This window comes from Somniosus microcephalus, chromosome 7, assembly GCF_052327205.1.
Source record: "Somniosus microcephalus isolate GS21.2 chromosome 7, FLI_Smic_1.0, whole genome shotgun sequence".
NCBI lineage: Eukaryota > Metazoa > Chordata > Chondrichthyes > Squaliformes > Somniosidae > Somniosus > Somniosus microcephalus.
Window position 1 is genome coordinate 18,358,507 of NC_140993.1, and position 23,891 is coordinate 18,382,397.

The window sequence follows — 23,891 nt, forward strand, 5'->3', positions numbered from 1 at the left end:
GGGGGTGGGCACGTATCTGAAAGTGCAAAAGGGTTGCAGATGAATCGAGAAAGTAGGCTGATGGGTGGGGATGCGGTGGTAAGAAGGTAACTTGATGGTCCAAAGGGAAGACGGCAATTCGGGTCCCATTCTCCTGAGATTTCTTCAAAAAGGCAGCTAGACAATGCTCCTTTCTAATACTTACCAGATCCAAGAAAACTCCTCAAGCCTCCCAAGTGCACCAAACTCCATCCTCAGTCCAGCTGCACCATAGGATCACCTTGTCAGACAGTCTCAGTGCCCACTGCCAGATCCCAGGGCTCCATCCGTGTTCACAAACCCTTAAAATGCATTTCCAGCGCTTCCTGATCCCATGACCAGCCCAATTCTCCCAGATCCTAGAACCTGTCTTCCAGTGATCCTAGAGTCTAAGACCCATCCCAGTGTTTCTGGAACCTCACTTTCTAATGTTTCCCAAAACCCCCATGGAGTTTTCCTAGTCCCCGAGAACCCCTCAAAGTACTGCTAACCCACAGACCCTGCCCAATACTGCCAGACCCAAGGCTCCTTCCCAGTGCTCCCAGAGCCACCCCAATGCTGAAAAGTCAGTGTCCCTGGTAACACTAATTGACATAACAACCTTATTCATATAAAATCTCCAAATTTCCATGAGCAACACCATGGGTGTTACGCTAGTATTAGAAAACATTTTGACATGCTGGTATTCATTTTGCCAATTTTTTTGTCAGCTGTGGTTCAGCTGGAAGCACCCTTGTCTCTGAGTCAGACGGTTGTGGGTTCAGGTCTCACTCCAGAGACTTGAGCGCAAAAATCTAGGCTGACACTCCAGTGCAGTACTGAGGGAGAGCTGCACGGTCGGAGGTGCCATCTTTTGGATGCGACGTTAAACCGAGGCCTCGTCTGCCCTCTCAGATGGACGTTAAAGATCCCATGGCACTATTTTCGAAGGAGAGAAGGGGATTTATCCCCGGTGTCCTGGCCAATATTTAGCCCTCGATCTACATCACTAAAACACAGACTATCTGCTCATTATCACACTGCTGTTTGTGGGAGCTTGCTGTGTGCAAATTGGCTGCCACATTTCCTACATTACAACAGTGACTGCACTTCAAAATGTACTTCATTGTCTGTAAAGCGCTTTGAGACATCTGGTGGTCGTGAAAGACGCTGTATAAATGCAAGTCTTTCTTATCTTTGAGTGCTTTTTAGTTTGGAGGATTTGTAGAGCTCTGCAAGAGAGCTGTATTAATGTCAACATGCAAGAAGCATAGAGCTACAAAGCAAATGTATTGTGAACCACAAATGAAAATGTGTGAGGAAAAGTGTTTTGTTGAGGTTGGCATCACTTCTCGGTTGAGAATCCACATTTTGCCTTTACTTGGGTGAGAAGAATATGGATTTCTGCTCAATTGAAATCACCAAATAGCTACTGTAAGGATAGAAAAGTAGCTTAAGAGATGCAAAACGGAAACAAAATTCCTTCCACATTGAGCCACTATTCACTTCAGGAATGAATCTTGGCATCAGGATGGAAAAGGCTATATTTTAACAGCAGCATGTGTGACAACAGTAACACTAAACTTGAAATGTTGCCACTGCTTGTTTACAGTATTTTGCAATGCGTTCTGAAAACAGAAACAAAAACAGCAGAAAAAGGGCTAACTTAAAGGAAGGAAATCCTGGGAGAACTGCACCATTATTCAAGTGAGATGGGGAGCTGCTGATAAAAAGTCCCGAATTTAGACACGTTATATAAGTAGAATTTGTGTTTTTTTAACATTAAGTACTGCTTCAAAGCTAAAGAATGAAAGATGCAAATTCTTTCCTTAAATTTTTGAATTATATCGTTATAAAAATCCACTCCTTAACCAGATAGAAAGATCTGTTTATTCAATATTTATCAGTCAGCCTGATATATTCAATCTCCTTCCTCGTTAAGATTTGAAAGGCATTATAAGTTGTATTTTGCTCCTAACACTATTTAGTGCTTCTAGCTGCAAAGAAAGCATACAAGATGATCATGCAAGGTAGACAAGGTGGCCCATAATTTGCGGTCAGCAGCGAAGCAAAGTTGTTCGCCGCTGACCCCGAAGTAAGCTTCCCACAAAGATCTCGCGATCTCTGTGGCGAGAAGTTTGGTTTTTCCGACGTTCAGTTGCGATCAGTGTAAGTTAATGGGGAATTCCTAACGCGAGCTGCTGTGACGTCAACAAGCTGTCTAAGCAGCCAATCACAATGTAGAATTCTCACAGACAGAGAACCAGGAAGTGAGTAAGCTCCTTTTATTCTAACTTTTTAAAAGTGTTAGAGAGCAAAACAAAGATTGGGGCTCTCACATGGGGAAAAGACAAACCTGAAATAAACATGATTAAAAAAAATTGTAATTTTTTTAATTAAAAATCAATAAATTTGACACTCCACAAAATTCAAATTAGTTTTTCAGGGCAACGTTTTTTTAGCAGTCAATATACTGTTAAAACCCCAGTTACACCTAATCCAAAAAGGTCTCATTTATAATGGGGTATTTAACAGCGATAAATAATAAACGGCTAGTAAGAGGAGGGGTCGGACCAATTAGGGACAATAAAAAAGGCCTATGCATGGAGGCAGAGGGCATGGCTAAGGTACTAAATGAGTACTTTTCATCTGTCTCCACCAAAAGAGAAGATGCTGCCAAAGTCATAGTGAAAGCGGAGGTAGTGGAGATACTGGATGGGATAAAAATTGATAAAGAGGAGATACTAAAAAGGCTGGCTGTAGTTAAAGTAGATAAGTCACCAGGACCGGACAGGATCCATCCTAGAATGCTGAGGAAAGTTAAGGTGGAAATCACGGAAGTACTGGCCATAATCTTCCAATCCTCCTTAGATACGTGGGTGGTGCCAAAGGACGAAAGAATTGCAAATGTTACACCCTTGTTCAAAAAAGGGTATAAGGATAAACTTAGCAACTACAGACCAGTCAGTTTAACCTCGGTAGTGGGGAAGCTTTTAGAAACGATAATCAGGGACAAAATTAACAGTCACTTGGACAAGTGTGGATTAATTAAGGGAAGTCAGCACGGATTTATTAAAGGCAAATCGTGTTTAACTAATTTGATCAGGTTTTTTGATGCAGTAACAGAGGGTTGATGAGGGCAATGCAGTTGATGTGGTGAACATGGACTTCCAAAAGGCATTTGATAAAGTGCCACATAATAGGCTTGCCAGCAAAGTTGAAGCCCATGAAATAAAAGGGACAGTGGCAGCATGGATTCGAAATGGGCTAAATGACAGGAAACAGCGAGAAGTGGGGAACGGTTATTTTTCGGACTGGAGGAAAGTATACAGTGGTGTTCCCCAGGTGTCAGTACTAGGACCACTGCTTTTCTTGATATATATTAATGACTTGGACTTGGGTGTACAGGACACTATTTCAAAATTTGCAGATGACACAAAACTTGGAAGTATAGTGAACAGTGAGGAGGAGAGTGATAGACTTCAAGAGGACATAGACAGGCTGGTGAAATGGGCGGACACATGGCAGCTGAAATTTAACGCAGAAAAGTGCGAAGTGATACATTTTGGTAGGAAGAACAAGGAGGCAATATAAACTAAAGGATACAATCCTAAAGGTGGTGCATGAACAGAGAGACCTGGGGGTACAGTATATGTGCACAAATGGTTGAAGGTGGCAGGGCAGGTTGAGAATTGGTTAAAAAAGCATACGGGACGCAGCCTTTATAAACAGAGGCATAGAGTACAAAAGCAAGCAAGTTATGATGAACCTTTATAAAATGCAGGTTCAGCCTCAACTGGACTATGGTATTCAATTCTGGGCACCCCACTTTAGGAAGGATGTGAAGGCCTTAGAGAGGGTGCAGAAAAGATTTACGAGCATGGTTCCAGGGATGAGGGACTTCAGTTACGTGGATAGATTAGAGAAGCTGGGGTTGTTCTCCTTGGAGCACAGAAGGTTGAGAGGAGATTTGATAGAGGTGTTCAAAATCATGAGGGGTCTGGACAGAGTAGAGAGAGAGAAACTGTTCCCATTGGCGGAAGGGTCGAGAACCAGAGGACACAGATTTAAGGTGATTGGCAAAAGAACCAAAGGTGACATGAGGAAAAACTATTTTACGCAGCGAGTGGTTAGGATCTGGAATACACTGCCTGACAGGGTGGTGGAGTCAGACTCAATCTTGGCTTTCAAAAGGGAATTGGATAAGTACCTGAAGGAAAACAATTTGCAGGGCTACGGGGAAAGGGTGGGGGAGTGGGACTAGCTGAAGTGCTCTGGCAGAGAGCCAGCACGGGCTCGACAGGCCGAATGGCCTCATTCTGTGCTGTAACCATTCCATGATTCTATGATTGTACCGTGGAAAAGGCAAAGTTTTCTTCCGTTTCCCTGTTTGCCGGCTGTGGGGGCGGGGGGAAGCTGGGGCCAGTGTCGGAGCAGTGAATGACTGACCACGACTTCAGGATTTCCGTGTTAGCAAGCGCTAAATCCTGAAGTTGCGGTCGGTTTCTAAGGGGGTAATAACAGCGAACGCTGTTCATTCGCTGTTATTACCCATCTCTAGAATTGAAAGAAAAACTTGGATAAATTAGCAAACCAAAACCTCGCTCATATGCTTCAGTTTGTATAAGAGGTCGAGCAAGTGGAAATTTTCACATTACAGCTTTTGGTTTGTTGAGGAAAATACCTATTTTCTAAATAGTTTACATATTTGAGATCTGCGCTGATGACCTGCTGCAATTAAAGCACTTCTGCAATAAATAAAAGTTGTTTTTAACCACAACCAGCTGAGTTTCATTTGTGTGTGCGTGCATGCATTATTAAAGAGAGAGAAAGGGAGAAAACTTCTCTGCTCCCTATCGTAACTCAAATATAACTAATTTAAAAACATCAATAGCTTAACAAGTAGAAATGATAGTACGTGATATTTATCCAATGATGAAATGCGATGTTCCAATGCATTTGCAATAATATTTTCATGCATTAATGGCTCTTGAAGCAATCCATCAGGTCTTGTAGCTGGACAACACCATATACAATTGAACCCCAGCAAATCTTCTTACAAATAGTTGCTTCCAGTAACTGAAAGGTAAATACATAATAGCATTCAACAATCTGGCATAACAGACGGGTAGTACTAAGCTACAAGGTAGTAACTGAATCAAACTGTTCCAATGATATCAAACTGTCAAAATGCGAGCAATTTATGGATGTCAAACAGAAACCTGAAACAATACGATATTATACGATGCGTTATTCCTTTATATCGTAAATCAACAAGGCTCCCAAGAGCTTTTCAATCCCAGATTATTGGTAAACATAATGGGCCAGGAATTGCTGGCAAGTCGCTAAAAGTTTGTTGTTGTCGTGAGGCCCCTCACTGAACTTAATGGTGATTGTGAATTTCATGGTGGATTTACAACATGAAGAAGAATTATTTAGGGCTTGTAATTAATGTTGTAGACTAGGACCCTGGTAATGACACAAAGGCGTTCGACACCGTCAACCATGAGGGATTATGGAGTGTCCTCCTCAAATTCGACTGCCACCAAAAGTTTGTCACCATCCTCCGCCTGCTTCATGACGACATGCAAGCCGTGATCCTGACCAACGGATCCACCACAGACCCAAGTCACGTACAGACCGGGGTCAAGCAAGGCTGTGTCATCGCACCAATGTTCTTCTCGATCTTCCTTGCTGTAATGCTCCATCTCACCCTCAGTAAGTTCCCCGCTGGAGTGGAGCTAATCTACAGAACAAATGGGAAACTGTTCAACCTCCGTCGCCTCCAGTCCAGATCCAAGGTCGTCCCATCCTCTGTCATCGAATTACAGTATGCAGACGATGCTTGCGTCTGCACACACTCGGAGGTCGAACTCCAAACCACTCGATCAGCTCTCTGGAGTGGGACTTGAACTGACAACCTTCTGACTCAGAGGCAAGAGTGCTACCCACTGAGCCATGGCTGACATTGGGTGTTCCACCATTTCTGATCATGATGGACAGGGCTGCTGGTTCTATACTTCATGGGTCAAAAATATTTGTAAATTTTGCACGCCTACCCTGCCATTCATTCACTCATTAACTTCTCAAACACCTTCACCGAAGCATACGAGAGCATGGGCCTTACACTAAACATCCGTAAGACAAAGGTCCTCTACCAACCTGCCCCCGCCACACATTACTGCTCCCCGATTATCAAAATCCATGACGAGGCCTTAGACAACGTGGACCACATTCCATCCCTTGGGAGCCTACTGTCAACAAGGGCAGACGTCGATGATGAAGTCCAACACCGCCTTCAGTGTGCCAGTACAGCCTTCGGTCACCTAAGGAAGAGAGTATTTGAAGACCAGGACCTCAAACCCGGCACCAAGCTCATGGTCTACAGAGCAGTAGTGATTCCCGCCCTTCTGTATGCTGCAGAGGCATGGTCCATGTACAGCAGGCACCTCAAAGCACTGGAGAGGTACCACCAACGCTGCCTCCGCAAGATTCTGCAAATCCATTGGCAGGATAGGCGCACCAATGTCAGTGTTCTCGCTCAGGCCAACATCCCCAGCATCGAAGCTTTGACCACGCTCGATCAGCTCTCTGGAGTGGGACTTGAACTGACAACCTTCTGACTCAGAGGCAAGAGTGCTACCCACTGAGCCATGGCTGACATTGGGTGTTCCACCATTTCTGATCATGATGGACAGGGCTGCTGGTTCTATACTTCATGGGTCAAAAATATTTGTAAATTTTGCACGCCTACCCTGCCATTCATTCACTCATTAACTTCTTAAGGACTAATACAGCAATTCCCAAACACAACTGGGTTACAATGTCTTTGTCTGCTTGTTCTTTTTTATTTTTTTTCTTACTTTTCCTTTCCGGCTCTCTATTCGCTCTCTCTCTTAATCCACTCTCTTTCTTTCCCTCTCTTTACTCCTCTTCCTGTGTATATTTTATTTGACTCTAATTCACCCTATTTTCTTCTCCGTCTTTTGCTCTGTTTCTTTCTCTATCTTTTGTTATTGGTTAAGGAGCCAAGCCATCGGGCGTGACACCCATGACTTCCCAGATACGACATTGACATCGCTGCGCTGTTATCGCATCAACATTCCAGCAATTTGCGGTGCAAATATAGCGCAACATCAATGGCGAGCAAAAAAGGTCCAATTACGTCAGTCGCTGCCAAACCCATCATTGCAGCAATTTCTGGCCTACTACTGTATGTTTTATTCAACAGCCCAACAAGTAAAACTGATATCTAGTCAAGTCAACAAACTGAATTTATTCATTGGCAATTTTATATTTTTATATATTGCTATATAAATATGACAGCTTGCAGCTTTAAATGAAGATGGAATGGAACAAGATCATGAGCAGCCTGTAGCAATCTTTTGATTTATATCCACCTAGTGGCAGTTTAGTTCTATCGCAGCAGTCATGTATTTCAAATGTTGGACAGAAGACAAATTAACTAAAACTGTCCAAAATTTCCACAAGAGTCACTGCTTTCAGCAAGAACTGTCTACAGAACTTACCTTCTACCTTAATCATAATCATGAACAGGGCTACAGGAAAGATGTGATTGCAGGGGCTACAGAGGAGATTTACGAAGATGTTACCAGGACTGGAGAATTTTAGCTATGAAGAAAGATTGGATAGGCTGGGGTTGTTTTCTTTGGAACAGAGGAGGCTGAGGGGAGACGTAATTGAGGTGTATAAAATTATGAGGGGCCTAGATAGAGTGGATAGGAAGGACCTATTTCCCTTAGCAGAGAGGTCAATAACCAGGGGGCAGAGATTTAAAGTAATTGGTCGAAGGATTAGAGGGGAGTTGAGAAGAACTTTTTTCACCCAGAGGGTGGTGGGGGTCTGGAACTCACTGCCTGAAAGGGTGGTCGAGGCAGAAACCCTCACTGCATTTAAAAAGTACTTGGATATGCACTTGAAGTGCCATAACCTACAGGGCTACAGGCCAAGAGCTGGAAAGTGGGAGCAGACTGGATAGCTTTTTGTCACCTGGCAGACACGACGGCGGACCTGGAAGGAGTCGGCAGCAGAACTTAAACAGAGCGGGACCCGGAAGTACAAATCCAGCGAATTCCAAAAGAACAGCAAAATCAAGGAGTGGCGTCACAGGACTGCAGGTAGGTGATTGGTGAGTGAGTATTAGCGTTCTATTCTCTCTAACTTAACTAAATAAACTAATTAACATAACTATAAATAATCGTGTGAATAAAGACTTTAACTAAGAGAGCAAGAGAAGCGGCCGGGGATAAAGGTAGGCCGGACTTTTAAGACTCTTAGTGGGCGAAATTTCTCTCGTTTGCGCCTCCAGTGGGAGGCGTAACAGCTCGCAAACGGCTCCCCCCCACCACCCCCGACTGCTGCAGGGGTCGTGAATAGTGAGGCCTGGCCGCTCGCGGGGTGCCATTTAAAGTTGCGGTGGCCGGCCGGCATGAAAAAAATTCGGCAATTTAAAACAAACATTTTTGCACGTGATTTAGCGCTTCACTTCCCTCTTGGAGCAAAAAATGGGAATTTGTCAAATGTTTGAAAAGGTTAGCACCTGGCATGGGGAATTTCTCCCCCTCAATCTGAAGTTTATTTCTGTAAGTTTTTTAATAGTCGAATAAATGGAGACATGACAGGGCAACTCAGTCCCGCGGACTGCACATCCTGTGCCATGTGGGAAATCCAGGACACTTCTCCCGTCCTGGACAACCACATGTGCAGGAAGTATCATCAGCTGGAGGAGCTCGAGCTCCGGGTTTTGGAGCTTGAGCAGCAGCTGGCATCACTGCGGTGCATCAGTGAGGCCGAGAGCTACATGGATAGCACGTTTCAGGAGGTGGTCATCCCGCAGTGTAAGAGTGTGCAGGCAGAAAAGGAATGGGTGACCGTCAGGCAGACAAAGAGGACCAGGCAGGTAGTGCAGGAGTCCCTTGAGTACATCTCACTTTCCAACCAGTATTCTGGCGAGGGCAATGGTTCCTCTGGTGAGTACAGCCAGAGCCAAGTCTACAGCACCACGGGTAGCTCAGCTGTACGGGGGGGGGGAGGGAGGAGGAAGATCGGGAAGGCAATAGTGGTAAGGGATTCAATAGTTAGGGGAACAGACAGGCGTTTCTGCGGCTGCAGATGTGACTCCAGGATGGTATGTTGCCTCCCTGGTGCCAGGATCAAAGATGTCACTGAGCGGCTGCAGAACATTCTGAGGGGGGAGGGTGAACAGCCAGAGGTCGTGGTCCATATTGGTACTAACGACACAGGTAGAAAAAGGGATAAGATCCTGCAGGCAGATTTTAGGGAACCATCGCCCTCACCAGTATTCAGTTCTGACAAAGGGTCATCGACTTGAAATGTTAACTCTGTTTCTCTCTCAACAGATGCTGCCTGAGCGGCTGAGTATTTCCAGCATTTTCTGTTTTTATTACAGGTTTACAGTGCATGTGTGTAAACGCACGAAGCGTGGTAAATAAGGTTGGTGAGCTGCAGGCGCAAATAGCCACATGAGAATATGATGTCACGGAAACAATGGACAACTGGCCCAAAAAAGGGCAGGATTGGGTTTTAAATATTCCTGGATAGAAGGTGTTCAGGAAAGATAGGGAAGGATAGAAAGGAGGTGGGGTGGCAGTATTGATTAAGGAGAATGTTACAGTGCTGGAGAGAGAGGATTTCCTGGAGGGGTCAAGGACAGAATCTATTTGTTCAGAGTTAAGAAATAATAGAGATGCCATTATACAACTACGTGTATTCCATAGGCCACCAACTAGTGGGAAAGATATAGAGAAGCAAATTTGCAGGGAAATTAGAGAGAGGTGCAAGAACTATAGTGTAGTAATAATGGGGGACTCCAATTATCCTAATATAGGCTGGGATAATAATAGTGTAAAGGGCAGAGATGGGGAAGAATTTGTGTTCAGGAAAACTTTTTTGATCAGTACGTTTCTGGCCCAATGAGGAAGGAGGCATTGCTGGATCTGGTTCTGGGGAATGAGGTTGGTCAAGTGGAGCAAGTGTCAGTACGGGAACATTTAGGGAACACGGATCACAGTATGATAACGTTTAGATTAGCTATGGAAAACAGGGAGCAATCTAGAGTAAAAATGCTTAATTGGAGGAAGGCAAATTTCAGTGGGTTGAGAACGGATCTGGTCTGGGTAAATTGGATTCAAAGATTGGCAGGCAAAACTGTAATCGAACAATGGGCTGTCTTAAAAGAGGAGATGGTTCGGGTACAGTCGAGGTACATTCCCACGAGGGGGAAAGGTAGGGCAACTAAAACCAGCGCTCCCTGGATGACGAAGAAATACAGAGTAAGATGAACCAGAAAAAGGGTGCATATGACAGATGTCAGGTTGAGAATACAAGTGTGAAACATAGAAAAATAGGAGCAGGAGTAGGCCATTCGACCATTCAATATGATCATGGTTGATCCTCTATCTCAATACCATATTCCCGCTCTCTCCCCATACCCCTTGATGCCTTTTGTGTCTAGAAATCTATCTATCTCCTTCTTAAATATATTCAGTGACTTGGCCTCCACAGCCTTCTGTGGTAGAGAATTCCACAGGTTCACCACCCTCTGAGTGAAGAAATTTCTCCTCATCTCAGTCCTAAATGTCCTACCCCATATCCTGAGACTGTGACCCCTCATTCTAGACCCCCCAGCCAGGGGAAACATCCTCCCTGCATCCAGTCTGTCTAGCCCTGTCAGAATTTTATACGTTTCAATGAAATCCCCTCTCATTCTTCTAAACTCCAGTGAATACAGGCCTAGTCGACCCACTCTCTCCTCATACGACAGTCCTGCCATCCCAGGAATCAGTCTGGTGAACCTTCGCTGCACTCCCTCTATGGCAAGTATATCCTTTCTTAGGTAAGGAGACCAAAATTGCACACACTACTCCAGGTGTGGTCTCACCAAGGCCCTGTATAACTGTAGTAAGACATCCTTGCTCCGTACTCAAATCCTCTTGCAATGAAGGCCAACATACCATTTGCCTTCCTAACTGCTTGCTGCACCTGCGTGTTTGCTTTCAGTGACTGGTGTACAAGGACACTCAGGTCCCTTTGTACATCAACATTTCCCAATCTATCACCATTTAAATAATACTCTGCCTTTCTACCGAAGTGGATAACTTCACATTTATCCACGTTATACTGCATCTGCCATGTATTTGCCCACTCACTCAACTTGTCTAAATCGCCTTGAAGCCTCTTTGCATCCTCCTCACAACCCCACCTAGTTTCATGTCGTCAGCAAACTTGGAAATATTACATTTGGTTCCTTCATCCAAATATTGTGAATAGCTGGGGCCCAAGCACTGTTCCCTGCGGCACGCTAGTCACCGCCTGCCACCCCGAAAAAGACCCATTTATTCCTACTCTCTGTTTCCTATCTGTTAACAAATTTTCAATCCATGCCAGTATATTACCCCCAATCCCATGTGCTTTAAGTTTGCACACTAACCTCTTATGTTGGACTTTATCAAAGGCCTTTTGAAAATCCAAATGCACCACATCCACTGGTTCTCCCTTATCTATTCTACCAGTTACATCCTCAAAAAACTCCAGTAGGTTTGTCAAACACGATTTCCCTTTCATAAATCCATGTTGATTTTGTCTAATCCCGCTGATTGACTTTGTCTAATCCCGTTGAATCAGGCTGAATATAAAGTTCAGAGGGGAAGTGAAAAAGAAAATTAGAGGAGCAAAGAGAGAGTATGAGAATAGATTGACAACCAACATAAAAGAGAATTCAAAAGTCTTCTATAGGCATATAAATAATAAACGGGTAGTAAGAGGAGGGGTGGAGCCGATTAGGGACCAAAAAGGAGACCTACGCATGGAGGCAGGGGGCATGGTTGAGGTACTAAATGAGTTATTTGCATCTGTCTTCACCAAGGAAGAAGATGCTGCCATAGACATAGTGAAGGAGGAGGTAGAGGAGATACTGGATGGGATAAGAATTGATAAATACGAGGTGCTGGAAAGGCTGGCTGTACTTAAAGTAGATAAGTCACCAGGACCGGATAGGATGCATCCTAGGACTCTGAGGAAAGTGGAGGTGGAAATCGCGAAGGTACTGGCCATAATCTTCCAATCCTCCTTAGAAACAGGGGTGGTGCCAGAGGACTGGAGAATTGTAAATGTTACACCCTTGTTCAAAAAAGGGTGTAAAGATAAACCCAGCAACTACAGGCCAGTCAGTTTAACCTCGGTAGTGGGGAAGCTTTTAGAAACAATAATCAGGGACAAAATTAACAGTCATTTGGACAAGTGTGGATTAATTAAGGAAAGCCAGCACGGATTTGGTAAAGGCAAATTGTGTTTAACTAAATTGATTGAGTTTTTTGATGAGGTAACAGAGAGGGTTGATGAGGGCAATGCGGTTGATGTGGTGTATATGGACTTCCAAAAGGCATTTGATAAAGTGCCACATAATAGGCTTGCCAGCAAAGTTGAAGCCCGTGGAATAAAAGGGACGGTGGCAGCATGGATATGAAATTGGCTATGTGACAGTAAGCAGAGAGTAGTGGTGAACGGTTGTTTTTCGGACTGGAGGAAGGTATACAGTGGTGTTTCCCAGGGGTAGGTACTAGGACCACTGCTTTTTTTGATATATATTAATGACTTGGAATTAGGTGTAGAGGACACAATTTCAAAATTTGCAGATGACACAAAATTTGGAAGTATAGTGAACAGGAAAAACTGTAATGGAACAATGGGTGATCGTTAAGGAGGAGATGTTCCAAGTACAGGCTAGGTACATTCCAACAAGAGGGAAGGGTAAGGGAACCAAAGCAATGGCTCCTTGGATGACGAGGGAGATAGAGAAGATGATGAAACAAAAAAAAGAGGGTATATGATGCATGTCAGGTGAATTCTTCAAGGGGGAACCAGACCAAATACAATAAGTTGAGAGGGGAAATGAAGATGAAAATAAGATTGGCAAAGAGAGAACATGAGAGTAGAATGGCGGTTAACATAAAAGGGAACCCAAAAATCTTCTACCGGCATGTAAACAGTAAGCGGGTAGTAAGAGGCAGGGTGGGGCCTATTAGGGACAAAGGAGGTGATACATGCTTAGAGGCACAGCACAAGGCTAGAATACTAAATGAGTACTTTGTACCGGTGTTTACTAAGGAGGTGGTTGCTGACAAAATATCGGTATAAGTGGAAAAGGTAGAAGCAATGGAAGGGGTGAAAATTGATAGACAGGATGTACTAGAAAGACTGGGTATGCTTAGAGTGGATAAGTCGCCTGGTCCAGATGGCTTGCATCCCAGATTGCTAAGGGAATTGGGGGAGGAGATAGCGGAAGGGCTTGCCATAATTTTCCAATCTTCCCTAGATGCAGGGGAGGTGCCTGAGGATTGGAAAGTGGCAAATGTGACACCATTGTTCAAGAAAGGGTTTAAGGACAATCCTAGTAACTACAGGCCAGTCAGTTTAACATCAGTGGTAGGTAAAGTTTTAGAAACAATAATCAAGGAAAAAATTAACGGGGACTTGGAGAGGTTTAAGCTAATTAAGGAGAGCCAACATGGATTTGTAAAAGGCAGGTCGTGTTTGACTAACCTAATTGAATTTTTTGATGAAGTAACAGGGAGGATTGATGAAGGGAATGCAACAGATGTTGTCTACATGGATTTTAGGAAGGCGTTTGACAAAGTACCACATAGAAGGCTGGTTAACAAAATTGAGGCTCATGGAAAAGGTGGGTCAGCGGCAGCTTGGATAAGGAATTGGCTTAAGGACAGAAAACAGCGAGTTGTGGTAAATGGCTGTTTTTCAGACTGGAGGATGGTAGACAGTGGTGTTCCCCAAGGGTCAGTGCTGGGGCCACTGCTTTTTTTGATATATATAAATGACCTGGATATTGGAATACAGAGTAGAATTTCTAAAATTGCCAATGACACCAAACTTGGGGGTGTGGCAAACAGTGAGGATGATACCAATCGACTGCAGCAGGACATAGAAAGGCTAGCAGAATGGGCAGACAAGTGGCAGATGGAATTTAATACAGAGAAGTGTGAGGTGATGCATTTTCCCAGAAGGAACAGGGAGAGGCAATATACACTTAATGGCACAGTTTTAAAGAATGCACAGGGACAGAAGGACCTGGGAGTTAATGTGCATAGGTCCCTGAAGGTGGTGGGACATATTGAGAGAGTGGTTAGCAAAGCATATGGGATCTTGGGCTTCATAAATAGAGGTATTGAGTACAAAAGTAGAGAAGTTATGCTGAACCTTTATAAACCGCTGGTTAGGCCACAACTGGAGTATTGCATCCAGTTCTGAATGTGAAGGCCACAACTGGAGTATTGCGTCCAGTTCTAGATGTGAAGGCCCTTGAGAGGGTGCAGAGGAGATTTACCAGAATGGTTCCGGGGATGGGGGATCTTAACTACAAGGACAGGTTGGAGAAGCTGGATTTGTTTTCATTAGAGCAAAGGAGGTTGAGGGGTGAGTTGACAGAGGTGTACAAGATTATGACGGGTTTGGATAGGCTAGACGGGGAAAGGCTGTTCCCACTAGTTGATGGTACAAGGACTAGGGGACACAGATTTAAGGTTTTGGGCAAGAGATACGGAGGTATGTGAGGAAAAACTTTTTTACGCAGCGAGTGGTGAGGACCTGGAACTCGCTGCCGACGGAAGTGGTGGAAGCGGAGACACTCAATGTTTTCAAGGGGAGACTGGATAGGCAGTTGAGGGAAATAAACTTGTAGGGTTACGGGGATAGAGCGGGGGAATGGGACTGACTGGATTACTCGACAGAGAGCCGGCATGGACTAGATGGGCCAAATGGCCTTCTTCTGTGCCGTTATGAATCTATGCCTTATGACTCTATGATAGACTTCAAGAAGACATAGACAGGCTGGTGAAACTTTATAAAACACTGGTTCGGCCTCAACTGTAGTTTTGTGTCCAATTCTGGGCACCGCACTTTAGGAAGGATGTGACGGGTACAGAGAAGATTTACGAGAATGTTTCCAGGGATGAGGGACTTCAGTTACGTGGATAGACTGGAGAAGCTGGGGTTGTTCTCCTTAGAGCAGAGAAGGTTGAAAGGATTTGATAGAGGTATTCAAAATCATGAGGGGTCTAGACAGAGTAGATAGAGAGAAATTGTTCCCATTGGCGGAAGGGTCGAGAACCAGTGGACACAGATTTCGGGTGATTGGCAAAAGAACCAAAGGCGACATGAGGAAAAACTGTTTTACGCAGTGAGTGGTTAGGATCTGGATTGCACTGCCTGAAAGGGTGGTGGAGGCAGACTCAATCATGGCTTTCAAAAGGGAATTGGATAAGTGCCTAAGGGGAAAAGATTTGCAGGGCTATAGGGAAAGCGCGGGAAAGTGGGACTAGCTGAAGTGCTCTTGCAGAGAGCCGATACGGCCTCGGCAGACTGAAATGGCCTCCTTCTGTGCTGTAACCATTCTATGATGGGCCAAATGGCCTCCTTCTGTGCCATAAATTTCTATGATTCTATGACTACCATCCAATTGGAATTGTTGCACATTTAACCTACTGGCAAACGATAAGCAATTTTGTTTGGGATTAGCAGATTTTCTTTTTTTCTTACTTTCAAAATTAGCATCAACTTATATTATCATTACGCTTGGCAGCAACAACTGTAGTATAACGGTCACTCGTGTCCAACAAACTAATTCAATGGGGTATATTTTCCAATTGGGCCTTTTGTTGGACGTTGCATTGCTCACAGCAGCTAGTCCAATTTCTCAGCCCATATTGAGCCTGGTGTCAGGAGCTTGCTGGGGGCACAGTAAATTGTGTGTAAGCGGCTCTTCAATTGGCCACTTGAAGCTAAGAGGCCACACATAGGAACATAGGGCCAGGAGTAGGCCATTTGATCCCTCGAGCCTGTTCCACCATTCAATTAGATCATGGCTGATCTGTATCTTAACTCCATCTACCCGCCTTGGTTCCGTAACCCTTAATACCCTTACCCAACAAATATCTATCAATCTCAGTTTTTAAATCTTCAATTGACTCCCCCCCACCCCCAGCCTCAACAGCTTTGTGTGAAGAAGTGCTTCCTGACATCATACCTGAATGGTCTAGCTCTAATTTTAAAGTTATTCCCCCTTGTTCTGAACTCCCCACCAGAGGATATAGTTTCTCTCTATCTACCCTATCAGCTCCTTTAATCATGGGAATAAAAATGTTGTTAGCCTTATTATTTCTCACATATATATTTCATACTTTGCAAAGGCTATTTGGGTAACAGAAACACAGGAGCTAGCACAATAAAGATGCAGGCAGGAAACAAATTCTGTGGCCAAGTGATGGAATAGCACAACACTGGTGACGTAGAGGTGGTACAGGATGAGGTGGCAGTAGGGAGAGTGGGCCTGCTTGCCATTCCAGGGCTCTCACCCCACAGGATAGCATTGTAGCAAGCATGGGTGGAGGGGAAAGAGAAGGGTTTGAGGGTGCAACTGGCAATTACTGCCTCTGCTAGTTCCAGCCCACTGTTGCATGTGCTTGCAAAGATGGCACAACTCTGCATCTGGCTGTCTGCTGAACGTAGCCAGTTCTGCAATCATTAACAGGCATCTCTGCTAACTGTGGGTGGGAGGGTACCGACAGGTGGACAGAGTCTGCCTTTGGTGCAGCCCGATTTGCACTGTACCTTTCCATTGCTCCTCCTCTTCTTTGTCCAAAAACCACATTGTTCCAATAACATGGATTTTCCAAAACAAATAGTCGTGAAAGAGCAGTTAGCATAAACTCTCAAGACCCAACAAACTGAAAATAGGAAAGAAATAAAAGCAATTCAAGAGGTTCATGAAGTCTCAAAGTGCTGCTCCAAATCTTACTTTTGGACTGTTTAAATGAACATCCACAAACAGCATATCTCAGCAGCCCTGAGTGCCCACTTTGTATAAGGGCAGATAGATGACTGAGCGTTATACTGACGTAAATCCCAGGAACTGCGTGAACATCAAAATGTCATCAGTGCCTAACTTTAACATAATTAACTATAAACTGGCAGGAACTTCTGGCACCAGAACAAAATCTAATTGGAGCATCAATTTAGCAGAAATCGGCTTTAATGGATTGCCATTAATTTTCCAATTGATTCGAATCACCTTATGCTGCAACTAAGTGGAAAATTTACCCTAGGCTGTATAATCACAAAGCAGTATTTAGAAACCACGCAATAAATCACCACATAAAAAAAACATTTCATTACAAATCAGATTATACTGCCTCTCCATGTTGTTCCTCCCAAAGTGCATCACTTCACACTTATCTGCATTAATTGCATCTGCTGTGTGTCTGCCCATTTCACCAGTCTATGTCCTCCTGAAGTCTGCTACTCTCCTCCTCACGAGTTACTACTAATAGCTGCCATCCTGCTGATCTGTGGGGCCAAAGATCCAGGCCCCAAAGAAATGGTGATGGCTGAAGTCCGCCTGCCCAATACTGCCGTCTCTCAACACAGCAACATGCCAGACCTCCAGCTTTGCCCCATCAGAGCAACACAGCAGCGGAATGTGTGACACGTTACCAGGTTGCCAAAGCGCACGCTCCAGAAATGCAGAAGCTCTATGACAGGAGCAACCCGAGACGAGGGCCATCTCAGTCCTATGACCTTTCTGTACAGCAAGAGCAGCCAATCATTTTGTGCAATCCTGGCCCTCAGGTTGCACCTAGGAGACACCAGAACAGGTGAAAGAAGAGCACATGTAGCCACCCGGGGGAAATACAATGTTAATAAAGAGTATGGTTGGCTTGTGTTCGCTGGACTTCACTGGATTAAAATAGAATATGCACTGACACGGCACTTTATTCATGAAGGTTACAGTCATACAGGAAAGAGTGCACTATATGGGTGCTGACTTATTTACTCAGGTAATGATTATTGCATGCACATGTAGGGGCAAAAAGAGTTTTATGTGTTGTCATGTTGTGGGATGGGTAGTGGATTGAGTTGACAGTCCCGTTACTGGAAAGTGGAGGAGAAGGAGATACGATGGTGGTATCAAAGGCAGACTGTGTTACACAGAAGAGAAGCCTTGAGTGATGAAATGTGCTCTGATGTCCCTTGCACCAGCCACTGAGCAGTTCTCTGACTATTGGTCATCATGATATTCTCCGCTATGTAGTTCTGGAGCCAAGGTCTCCCAGGCTGCAATGTCAATGTCCAGCCCTTCTGGAATGGCGAAGTTGTGAAGGGGAGGCTACAACTACTCATGACACACATTCTGAAGTGTACTCTTACTGGAGTCATTATCCATGGGAGCAAGGTAGGCTTCATCACCCAGAAGCCATTCACTGATGTCTTCCCTGAAGCAGTGAGGGAGGATTAAATTTCACAGTATGAAGGCATTATGACAACTTCCAGCTATTTGGGCAGTTACATGGAGGATCTTCTGCATGTTGTCACACACAATCTTCACATGGAGTATAGAAGCCCTTGTTAAGGCAGTTGAGAGGGTGTTCTATGGGAGCACACAAGGCAATGTGGACCCTGAAGCCAGCAACCCTGCAAAAGTAGTTGACCCTATCTACCTGCTGCCTTGTTGTAATGACAAAGGGTGATGAATTCACCTGCTCTCCTGCAAAGCACGTCAGTAACCTGACAAATCCATACTGTACTGCTGCCTGGCTGATATTGCACAGGGCTGCCTGAAAGGAGCCTGTGTCACAAAAGTTGAGGGTAGTGGTCATCTTCATAGGCAGAGAGAGAGAGAGAGAGAGAGCAGATGACTGTGGCTGTTGGTCCTCTTGTAGTGGGTGACAGAGCTGCCCTACTACCTCTTTGGTAAAGTATACTATTCTTATGAACAACTTCCTAGAAAGGTCCTTCTATGATCTGTGTTGCCTATGTATTTTATAAGGGGGGGCAATATCTGGTAGGCTGCGTCCTCCTTAAATGTTGTCTGATTCTCCTTTGCTCCAACCTTTACTGCTGCTCCTCCTGCTCCATGCTAATGGCATACAAGGGCACACCCATAGGGAATCCCATATGTGCTTCAGAGAAGCCCTCACTGTGGGCAAGGGGTGGGTGAAAATCTGCCAATAGTCTGGCCCTGTCAGAAGCAGCGAGAAGCAAGTCCAGGTGTCTGTAGGCAGAGTGTCAAAAAAAAAACACTTTGAAAATCATTTCCTAGCTGAAGAAGTCTTGTGTGTCAGGAACTTCTCACTTCCACTATGATCAACTGATGTTGGCAGCTGCTGCATATTATCAATCTCAGTCTACATTACCTGCAGTGCATCTGGAGTATAAAACCAGGGAATTGGGAGCGGCAGAGCCACTGGCCCCTCCTTTGACAGAGACAAACGAGGTCAGTCAGGGCCTGGTGGGCAGACTGAGGAAAGGGTCACAAAGTGCAACAACGCAGGAGAGTGTGCTGATCGTATACGTCGGACTGAAACAGCTTCATTCCAATGTTACTGCCTAAAAATAATTCCTATACCGTTTATACACGGGTGTTGCGCTGAAAAAGATGTGGAAATTAAGCCCCATTATTTCTAAAGATCATGCCTGCTGGATTGTGACTATCTCCGTTTAATTAAGCTGAGGCCATATTATGCACGTTGTCTTGATATAGCTGTTCAGGTTCACATCCTGCAGACTCCAACATCAGCTGAACTGGACATGAAGTCCTCATAGAATCATAGAAATTTACGGCATGGAAGGAGGCCATTCGGCCCATCATGTCTGTGTCGGCTGAAGAAGAGCTATCCAACCTAATTCCAAATCCCAGCTCTTGGTCCGTAGCCCTGTAGGTTTCGGGACTTCAAGTGAATATCCAAGTACATTTTAAATGCGATGAGAGTTTTTGCCTCTACCACCCTTTCAGGCAATGATTTCCAGACCCCCACCACCCTCTGGGTGAAAAAAGTTCTCCTCAACTCCCCTCTAAACCTCTGACCAATTACTTTAAATCTATGCCCCCTGGTTATTGACCTCTCTGCTAAGGGAAATAGGTCCTTCCCATCCACTCCATCTAGGCTCCTCATAATTTTATACACCTCAATTAAGTATCTCCTCAGCCTCCTCTGTTCCAAAGAAAACAACCCCAGCCTATCCAATCGTTCTTCATAGCAAAAATTCTCCACTCCTGGCAACATCCTTGTAAATCTCCTTTGTACCCTCTCTAGTGCAATCACACCTTTCCTGTAATGTGGTGGCCAGAACTATACGCAGTATAGCTATACGCAGTTGTGGCCTAACCAGTGTTTTAACTGTTGCCGGCTGTGTTTTTGTCACTGGGAAGAGATTAAGACCCGAGGCTGTGCAGGGATTACCACAGCAATGTCTCCCTACACAAGAAATGTGAAGCAATACTGTGATAAAGCACTTCAAAAGGTGAAAAGCATCTCTGGAAGTACAGAACAAATTGAGCAAAAGTGGCTGCCTCATTGGAGATTTTCAGTAATAAATATAGGCAAGCAGTGAAAAATGCAATGTGACAAAATGGGGAGATTCTGCATTTTATTTCAAACAGTTTTGAAGTAGCTAAGAGTTCAAATGAAAGCTGTCTTCCTTTACCCAAGTTTTAAATGAAGGCTCATAGATAAATAGTTTATAAGAAACAGTGAGATTGATTGAACAGAAAATCATACAGAGAGTGTGATTTTGGTCTGTCAAACGTCGCATTTCGTGGTGTGAACATGGCGGTAGCGAGACCAAAATGGCAATGGAATACTTGCCTGCTTCCAATTCAGGTTCAAGCCTTCAAACATGCCCAGAAACAGGCAGGAACCTCATTACTATATGCAAATCAGGGTCCTAGGATGCACACAGGATTCCAATGCAATTTTGATGGGAAAACACACTGTGCCCACGTTCTGCAAGCCCTGCCCACTAGACCGTAGTGGAACGAGGCCAAAAACCAGCATGCCTTAAAGATATCATAGGAGGCTGCTGAAAAAATGGGTGCTGCATGCTTTTTGGAGCAATATCTGGGAGCCAAGATGAGCATAGTAGCTCTTCTTGTACCCCCCCACAAAAAAATGTTCAATACACTTACGCACCTCCAGCTGTGTGGCCCAGCCCTCCATTTCAAGTCGAAACTGCCAGTTCGGCTCCACAGATGGGCCACCCGATGTATCTCCCACCTCCTTCTCCCCCCCCCCCACCACCGCCTCACCCTATCAGCACCAAGCTGCATATCAGCACTGGAAATGCACAAACAGCTTGCTTGTCATATTTAAATGTGGTCCAACCATCGAAATGGTTCAGGCCTCCCACTGGTGACAGCAGGTGGGCATCCCGATCACTCCACCCACCGTCTGCCCAATGTCCGCTATGTATCGAAATTGTCACGAGCGGCTAATTAAATGCTCAAGATTAAATTCTACATGGTCAAAGCATTAATGGGTTCCCAAAAACCAGATAGTATGTGAGCACCTGCTCATCAGTGTCCTGTACACTAGTCTTTGATCATGGATGATTGACAACTCTGACTTCAGAGGCCTTAGGATCGGCTAAGTTCTGGAGATTTCTCCCATGGTTGTTAAATTCTGCCAAAAGATCTGAACTGTACGGTTAACTGGAAATTCATGGCATCCATGTGCATCATCATACTGTGAAGGTCGATGAAAGACTGTTTCATTCAAAAGTCCCACCACGTATATAGCTGTGCAAGAACTATGTTCTAAGATTGTTTTATCTTCTTAAGGACTAGTTTCAGTTTTATTGTTTCTAAGAATTGTGCTGACTAAGTATCTTGCTGTATCATTCCACTTCTGTGTATTAATTAAGCTGTAACTAAATCTGATCAAGTATCTTTAGCTGAAACACACTGGTTTGTCAGTGTGGGTTTTTTTGCCTTTGGGGGGAGACAGAAGATGATGGTGGGTATCCCACTTGATTTCCAGTGTATTACATATTGAAATAAGGGGTAACTGGTAGACATGAGATGCCACATACAGCTCGTATATGTGTCATGTACTAAACTTCTGGCGCAGGTTTCAGATTATACAAGACTCAGCCTGCTGATGGAAAGCAAACTATTGATGTAAACACAAGACAAAAGTTTAAATGTATCACTATCCTTTGTTCATCTAGACAGGTTGGAACTCAGAATCAGTTAATTAAACTTATTGAACCATTGAATTAACTTATTAAAATACATATTCAGCACCACCCCCTTGGCATCTCCCATTGCCTGCCTACGCCCGTGGTCTCGATCACAGGCAAGGACATCTCCAACCAGTTCCTTGTACTTCACCAGTCACATCTCTCCAATCAAGTTTCTGACCCTCCCACAGCACCAGAATGGCCCTAACCAAAGCCACAAATGACATTATCTGTGACCTTCATTATCCTCTCTGCAGCCTCTGACATGGTTGACTACACCATCCCCCTCCTAACTCTCCTCCATTGTCCAGTTCAATGGGAATTCCCTCGTTTGGTTCCACTCTTACCTATCCAAATGTAGCCAAAGCATCTCCAGCAATGAGTTTTCCTCCTGCCCCTGCACTGTTATCTCCAGAGTCTTCCAAGAATCCTCCTTGTTTCCTTCCTCAGCATCATCTGCATGTTGCCCCTTGGTGACATAATCTGCAGAGATGGGGTCAACTTCCACATGTTTACTGATGACACCTAGCTCAGCCTCTCCACCATCTCTCAACCCCGCCACTCTGTGCTGTCAAACTGCTTTTCTAACTTCCGTCTTTGACGAGTTGCAATTTCCTCCAGCTAAACGTTGGGAAGACCAAAGCCATCGTCTTCGGACCCTGCTACAAACTCCGTACCCTTACCAGTGACTCTATTCCCCTCCCCACACTGCCTCAGACGGAACCACACTGCTCAGAACATCGATGTCCTATTTGACCCTGAGTTAAGCTTCCAACCCCATATCCTCTCCATCACAAAGACTGCCTACTTCCACATGCACAACACTGCCCATCTCCAGACTTGACTATTCCAGTGCTCCCCGGCCGATCTCCTTTCCTCCACCCTCCGTAAAGTTAAGCTCATCAAAAACTCTGCTGCCCACATCCTATTCCGCTCCATCATCTCTGTCCTCCCTGATCCACACTTGCTCGCAGTTCTCCCAATGCCTCAAATTTTAAGTCATCATCCTCGCGTTTATAAATTCCTTCATGGCTTGCCCATATCTCTGTAGCCTCATCCAGAATTACAATCCACTCAAACTCTCCGTTCCTCTGCCTTTGGTCACTTGTGCATCCCCCTCTCCCTTTGCCCCACCACTTGGCAGCTATGCCTCCAGTCTGGTTCCACTCTGCTCTACAATCTGGAATTACCTTTCTAAATCTGTTCACCTCCCTTTCTTCTTTTAAGAGCCTCCTTAAAACACACCTCTTTGCTAAACTTTTAGCTCATCTGTCCAAATATCTCCTCCTCTGGCTTGGCGTCCTTTTATTTTGTCATTACACCTTTGTGAAGTACTTTGGGACATTATTATGTGGCAAGGGCACTAAATAGATGTAAATTGTTGTAAAAAATGACCATCAGTCTGAAATATTCAGCTTTTTTACTTAAAGAAAATGCATTTTTCTTACTTTTCATGGTTCCATCTTCTTCATCTTCGTCACTGTTAATCACCATGGTCCCCAGGTCTGACTCTAACATAGTACTGTTGTGCTCAATCATGGTTTGGGCTCCTTCACTCATGGTACTGGTTGCCCTCATGGTGCCAGTGGTTGCACGACTAGTCTTCATCATGGTGTAAGAATCCACCTCATCTTCATCCTGCGGATTGCACAAAACATTAGCAATAAGTAGGCATGGTTGCCTGGAATTTTTGCGGATCTTTGATGGCAGATCAGCAGAAACCGGATAGAAATGGTTTCTCAGGAATTTCCACTGTGCTTTTGCTGAAATAACAGTGAGAGATTGGGGAATCCCTGCAGAAATTCTACCTGGATAATTTCATTCTT

The 23,891-nt window shown here is 44.6% G+C and overlaps 1 protein-coding gene across 1 annotated transcript in view; it reads right to left on the reverse strand.

The window, feature by feature from the left end:
• Positions 1 to 23,891, reverse strand: part of LOC147114544 (serine/threonine-protein kinase 3-like) — a 226,758-nt gene that overhangs the window by 148,340 nt on the left and 54,527 nt on the right. Inside the window, exon 3 of the mRNA XM_085992282.1 lies at positions 23,514 to 23,703. Coding sequence (XP_085848408.1) covers positions 23,514 to 23,703 — 190 coding nt within the window. The remainder of the gene's footprint in view (positions 1 to 23,513; positions 23,704 to 23,891) is intronic.